The sequence below is a fragment of the Thunnus thynnus genome, chromosome 5, assembly GCF_963924715.1.
Source record: "Thunnus thynnus chromosome 5, fThuThy2.1, whole genome shotgun sequence".
NCBI lineage: Eukaryota > Metazoa > Chordata > Actinopteri > Scombriformes > Scombridae > Thunnus > Thunnus thynnus.
This window is the reverse complement of record NC_089521.1, coordinates 29,852,133-29,859,328: the sequence shown is the minus strand read 5'-3', so window position 1 is coordinate 29,859,328 and position 7,196 is coordinate 29,852,133. Positions and strand designations below refer to the sequence as shown.

At 40.0% G+C, this 7,196-nt stretch overlaps 1 protein-coding gene across 1 annotated transcript; it reads right to left on the bottom strand.

Annotated features, from left to right (window-relative positions):
• Positions 1 to 511: 511 nt before the first annotated feature.
• cav2 (caveolin 2) lies at positions 512 to 6,721 on the bottom strand. The gene is made up of 3 exons (XM_067590628.1): positions 6,388 to 6,721; positions 5,948 to 6,135; positions 512 to 3,610 (listed from the first exon to the last, which is right to left on the bottom strand). Exons 1-3 carry the CDS (start codon positions 6,535 to 6,537, stop codon positions 3,460 to 3,462), a joined length of 489 nt encoding a protein of 162 aa, XP_067446729.1. The 5' UTR covers positions 6,538 to 6,721; the 3' UTR covers positions 512 to 3,459.
• Positions 6,722 to 7,196: the final 475 nt, after the last annotated feature.

Below are 7,196 nucleotides of genomic sequence, written 5' to 3'. Positions count from 1 at the left end.
CTGTATGTTATTGTAGATGGTTAAAGTAAAGGTGAGAACTGTAGCTGGGTCTTTTCATCATTTAAAAAAGACAGACAAAAACAAAAAGAAGGTGTGTCTGAGATGCTCAGCTCAGAGAACAAAAGACTTCTGTACTGTTATATAATTAGCATGGATTTGCTTAAGGACATTTAAGCAGCTGTAGTAATAGTATCAGTAGAAACGGTATCACAGCACTGTTCACACATAGAGTACAGAACATCACTGATATAGAAATATGCAAATACACCTGTATGAACGAATATATTCTGTGTAAGGGGAATCGAACAGGTAGCGATGCTGTGCAGGCCTGCAGGTCTAACAGCGAAGCCTCAGGTCATGTTCCATCGACCCATAGCTCATCTCTGTATAGGAAAGTGTCTTATGCAATCTCAGCAAAGAGATTTATGAGACCTTTCTGGCACTCAGCTGCATATTCCAAACACACTGATCTCCTGTGACAGAAAGAAAAAAAACCACACATGCAGAAAAATTACCTTGAGTACAACTGTTTTTATTTTGATCATGAAAAAACACATTTGGCTTGCAGGTTCATCCTATAATGAGTATATCAATAGTCTGAGTAAAGCAACAGCTAAAAAACAATGAAAACACTTTTACTGACTAATGAATGTTAGGTAATGACATTTTTGTCCAAAATAAATACGCAACCTTTGGAAAAAAATAACTTAAAGAGTTAAACGGCTGAGCTGAGGTTAGTTAGTGCTACATGCTGTGGAGGGGAGAGAAGAGGCTTTAGCAACAACACACCTGTGTCTTCCACTATTGCGCAACCCTACCTTCAATTTCCTCTTAGAGCTGAAAAACTGAACACAAGCATGTTGGCTGGCAGCTTGTCAGCAGTCTGACATCCATGCGAGGATTAAAAACGCTCTGACAGGACTACTGAGCTTCAGTTGTCAGCTAGAATCCAAATATCACATCATACAGTGTCTAAACTGCTGTTTAGAAATCGGTGGCGAAAATCCCCTACGAACTGCAGACTTCAATAAACAGGCAGTTTATATATCAGTATCGTGGATGTGTATTTTAGTAGTGTTCATTTTTACCTCTCTCTGAATTGGCGGTTCTATCTTTTATCATGGCGATTAGCCTGTCACCAGTCTTGGCTGTAAGGTTAAAGTTCCACTAATTAATATTTCTTAATTAGTTTTGGTTTTATGGCACGCTCACTGTATGTTTCAGTCCTGTTTATCTCCTCAGCCGTGTCTCAAAGTGCAGCAGATCAACCCTCTGTACGCTACCTGCCCAGCACCCAACAGCTGACAGACAAAGTTAGCAAATTTATTCTAACAAAAGTGGAACATCTAGTAGCTTAATAGCCAGATATGGTTCTCATGAGTAAAAAGGACCACAGAAACACATGTCCAAATGACTGCCAGTGTTGCTCTGTGTCTCGTTGGATGTTTGCAGATAGCAATTTTGCTGTGGCCCAGATCCGGCCCATGTATCGTGTGGAATGATGGCACTTGGGCAGTCCGCTCCTGTTTCCCAGAGTTAGGCCGCAAGCAAGCCGTAGCAACGCCGTATATCAACCAAGAACAAACCAGATAAAGCAGAACTGGTCCACATCCAGTGAAAGCACCACATCTTTACCAAAAAAGGCCCACATTTGATTTGGGATATTTCAGCCATATTTGCTATTTTACATGTTGTGCTGTTTCAGGCTTGGATCCATTTTGCAGCACTGCATCATTGCCTAAAGTGGCCCATCTTTATATGTTATCTGGGAAAGCTTTAATATGTCAGAGATGTGTGTTTATCAGCTTGTTGTGGAGTTCCTCTGCAACCAACTGGCCAAAACTAGAGCTGGAACGATTAGTCGATTAATCCATTAGTTGCCGATTATTAAATGAATCAGCATCTGTTTTGATGTCGTCTATGATAGTCGACTGGATATCTTAGTGTTGAGTTGAGTAGACTGTTGGTTAGGACAGAAGAAGACATGTGAGGATGTCATCTTGAGCTTTGGGGAACACAGATATTTTTCACCATTTTCTGGCAGTCAGCTCAGTTACTGTGGCACTCTTTCTCTCTAAATTTAAAGTTCAGATTGTACAGCTGTTAGCAAGAGGAAACTGCGCAGGCTTGTACTTGAAACTCAACTCTATCTACGCTACAGCAAAAAAGGGCAAAAGTCTGATTTTTTCTGCAAGTTTGTCTCTGGAAGTAAATGAAAATCAAAAAGCCTTCTAACTACTGTAGCAGCATTGCGGCGTCCAACAACAAGCACTTCTTTAACAATTAAATAAGCATGTACCGGAATCTCAGGTCGACCGAGGCTTCAACCGAACACAATACAAAACGTGTCCTTCGTCACTCTGAAGTTACTCAAGTGAAGTCCTCTTAAGTCTGATTATGCCAAAAATGGCTGCCAAACAAAGAATTGGTCATTGCATATAAATAATAAATTAGACAGCCACTTCTCTGATGATATCCAATCCATGTTCAATAATATCTTTAAATCTATGTTAAGTTTATTTATATTAGATTCATACCAAAGCGAGCGCCTGGTAGTAGCCTATTGTCAACGCACTGAGATCAACACAGCAGATAAAATAAGCAACAAGCTGCATCTTAGTATTTAATAATCCTTATAAACGTCTCTCTAGCAGAACTCTGATTCGGTTCATTTCATTCAACCTCTAGCTGAATTATCTGCAATATATACAACATATAAAAAAGAAGCAGAAATATTACATCTCTCAGCAACTCAGCAGTATATTTGCCTTTGACAACAATGTTACACTCCGTCTCTCTCAGTACGAAGTTATGGAATGACAAGAATTTTTTTTTTTTGGTCACAATCAGCAAAACAACTCCATTTTGGGTGGTGCACATGAGCTCTTCATAAAGTCCCACACAGTAAAAATGTTTATCATTGACCATTTATGTTCTTATAGAGATGCATCTATTAATTGATTTGTAGGTCAAATGATGTCTCAGCATTTAGGTTAAAACAGGTCTAAATTTGGTTGAAAAGTGAGGTTTTTTAGACATTTGGTACATATATCTGGTATTTAAACAGCATGTAAATGACTATATTTCAATAAGTATTAGGTCCTAACTACACATTGAAATATATTCATTTAAATTAAGGTGAAACAACAGTTACATTTAACTTGTTGACATGTCAAAATGTCCAGTTTTAACCCAAATGTCTTTCCGCTTTTTACATTACCAAGAGTAAATGACCTGTATTGAGACCAAGATGTCTTATAAACTAAACACTAACGTCACCATTTTGATAAAATCTTAATCTTACAGTTGTAAATCCTTTGCACAGGATTCTGCAGGACTTTATGTTTTACTTTATAAAGAGCTCACATATTCCCCCTACGAGTATCATTCACCCCCTTTTTCCTTTGGATCCAGTTTGTCCTACATTTCTTCCTCCTCGGGGACAGAGAGGTGTCTGCATCAGTTCTCTGTGGTTTTAACCTGAATGGAGGACAGGCTCTTTCCCATGCTGTAGAACAGCGGTGTTATGAACATGTCTGTCAGGCTCCTCCACACCACCTGGACCGACGGTAACAGCATCAAGAGGCTCTGGACTACGGGCATCACCAACCTGGAGGGTCAAAAGGTCATTTAAGAGTCAGTCACTGATAAGTTATACTGACAGAGAAGACGATTGGTTACATGAGACTAATGTTTTACTAGGTCTTGGTTAAACAAACAAGTTGGATATGGTGAGTTGGTTGCTTTAAATCATGACCAAGATCGTTCCCTAAACTTAACCACATGATTGTTAATGTAACCATGACCATTACTTATTGTAGCCCAAACCGTGCTCTTTTCCTAACCCTCATTAAGTCATGTTTGTGCCTAAACCCAACCAAACCTTAACCATAGTGTTGTCACACCATAAAATGTTATTGAATATCAGCCCAGACTTCTTTTATTCTGCCTGGTTCTCTGAGCATGAGGAACTGCTGGCAATCAGAGGTCAGACTCTCCTTGTAGCCATGAAGTCTTTAATTTTAAGGGTTTGTTTGTACAAATCACACTTCCATTCCTAGCAAGATCTCTCTGAGAAGGATTGAGACTTTCAGGGGGTTAAATTAGCTGTAAATAAAGCCTTTATTGTGGCAATTCAAACTGAAAACTTTTCTATCACTTCTATCTTGGAATTTAACCAAATTGTACTAAATTTTCCAATGTTTAGCTGGTTTATTGGTTCATACAGTATTGAGACTGTTGTCCTGCAGGTTCAGGTCTTAGCTCAAGGATGCTGCTGATGAATATAGTTTGGAGACTTTTCAGTCCACAGCTACTAGGCCAACATTCTGTCCTTGCATACAAAAATGTGACAATATAAGTGTGTAAATATCTGTGGCTATTATCAAAGAAGGTACTTTTGGTCTTCCATATTAATTCTAGGGATGCATAATTGAATATGTGTAACATCTGTTCTCAAGGTGCTGTGTTAAAGCTCTTTCTATACATCTGTATCTGTGTTGATACTCCTGATATTTCTGCAGAATGGCTTACAAAACACATCTTAACAATAATTTAGACATTAGAACAAACCTCAGCAAAGATTATATTGTTATTAAAGGCATAAACCCTATTTTAAAAACATTCTCCAGATAGTGTTTTACATGATTTTTGACACCTATATGTTTATGTTCCAATAACCATGATTTAAATTTATGTCTGGTACTTGGTATCCTATCACCCACCCTTATTTACTTATCTGTAAAGTAGTTTGTATGCCTCTATAAAGAACTGGAACGTATTGTAATCTTACAGCGTCAGAACTTCACTCCATTGTATTACATACAGTGAGAAGGTGTGTCGTGAAAGCTGTATTCTCCTTTTGAAGCAGCACCCCTCTGTGCAGTCTCCCTTCCTGACATTCCAGATGTATTGACCAGCTCAGCGTCACTGCTCGGTCCTCTATTGATGAATACCCGCGGTGACTTCCTTCTTCAACATCGTGGTTGAAGGAATCATCCCGAGCTTGTGACCTCACCTAGGTTAAAGGTCATGCGAAAGTAACTCTACAGCCTATATCTGCATCAGAAGAATGTCCCACTGTGGTCTGAAAATAGGCCTCTATTGCTGCGAGAATGTCAGCAATCTGGCAAAGGGGCAATGAGGCGTTTTTTTTTTTTTTTTTTTCCACTACCAGTGGAACTCGACATTCCTTCCAACTTTCCATAGAGTGCTTACTTCTTTGCGTAAAATGTTGTTTCATCAAGTGTTAATAAATGGACCCTTTGGGTTGCGGTTGACAACGTATGCATGCATGAATTGCCTGATTTTTTTCTCTAAAACCTGGAAGCACCTGGTTCGACTCCTTGCACGAGCAAATGGCTGGCATAAGCATGACATAATCATCCAAATAAAGGTACAAAAACAAAACCCAGACGAAATCTTTCAATATTGCACCGCGTGTGACGTTAACTGTATAAATAACTTGTGTCAATGTTTGCCTTATGAGTCAGAACAAATATATAGGCAAGTAACAGCGGCCCCTGAGGAATCCCATAATGTTTCTTTAATGTTCCCACAGGGGGACTAACTACAAAGTTTTAACTGGAATTATCATACTTTAATAGTGTTTTATATAATTTCATATCACTATAATACTAATATAATGTTTATATTGGAATTTATAGCCTGTTTGCAGCACTTTTTTCAGTATCTTTTGGTAGCATTACTACACCTACATATATATTTACTGGAACTCATATTTTATTGGTCATCTTTATAAAACTTTAGATTAGTTTTATGCCTCATGGATTCACTCTAATGCTTCTATGACACTTAATGTGATGTGCTACTTTCTGAAACATACACATGTTTCTCATAAGGGTTACATTTGGCACAGTGCCAGATATGCCAGACTGCAAACATCACCATACAGAAAACCTGTAGGTCGAGCAGAACTTCTCCCTACCAGATGTGGATGCAGCTGAGCACCCCGAAAACCAGTCCGAGGATGAAAGCCATGGGCACCGCCAGCAGCGTGGTCAGCAGGCGGTAAAAGATGAATTTGATCAGCTCAAACACGGCGTGGCTTCCTATCCACACTCTGTCGAAGCTGTGAGAGGAGAGGGGCTCCGCGATGACATCTTCGAAGCCAACCTGTGGGGGGGTTCACACAAGTTAGGGGCGCACAATGAGCTTCAAAGAGTTAGTAACACTGGTAGCAATGTGTTTGGAGATGATGGATTAACACGCAGGCGGCTACTTCCAGGTATTCGCGGTGCTGATCTCACAGTTTGTTACATGGAAACAATACGGTCACATTAGTTGTGAACTGTAGATTATTCTACTTGACAGCCGCGACCTTCTGTAGTGTCACTTTTAAAGATTCATTACACACAAAGACTTTACCTTCAAGTGCGCGTTGATATCGTTTGGATCTCTGTCCGGCGGCGCTGAGTACACCTTCCCCTTCTTCGACAGAATGGGTTCTATCGATCTGTTGAACTCGTCTTCGTCCATAATTATACTAGTGTCCGATTTCTCGTTTTCCAGACCCATGTTTTCCAGTCAGACGGGTCAGACGGTGCGGGGAGAGCAGCTGGTGATGGTGCGCTCCGCTCTGTGCGCCGGACTGAGCGCCACCCCGCCCCGTATGGAAAGCAGCGCAGTGTGGGGCAGAGGAGACACAACAAGCTCAAAGTCACTTCCCCAGAACATTTCAAGAGCTCAGTGATGACTGACACTATTGTGCAGCGTACTGGTCTCCATAAGCCATGGAGGCCCAGGCGTCCAGCCGAATACACCAAACCATCAGCATGTGATTAAGCGTGATTAGTGAAGCCCTACCTGCAGGCAATTTTCTTTTACAACTTAAGCACTAATGTTTTCAAAAAGTGATGAATGTAGTTGAGACAGTCTATTTCTGACACAGATTATGTTTTGGAAAATGTAACCATTTGTGCATTTGAAATATTGTGCAGAAAAGGTGTTAAAAGTTCCTCCCAGGTCTTGTGTTGTGAAAGAAACACCCAAAAGTTTATTTTCACAGCGCTTTGTAACTATAAAGGCCTGCAATGGTTGCACACACTGTTCTACCTGTTGAGTTGATTTACCACAAATTTGGGTTTGTTTTTTTTTTTTTTTTTAGCTTTTTGGATTTATTGCTCTCTGGCTGTTTCATGCTCTGAACACAGTAACCAGCCAACATTGTTGGAATA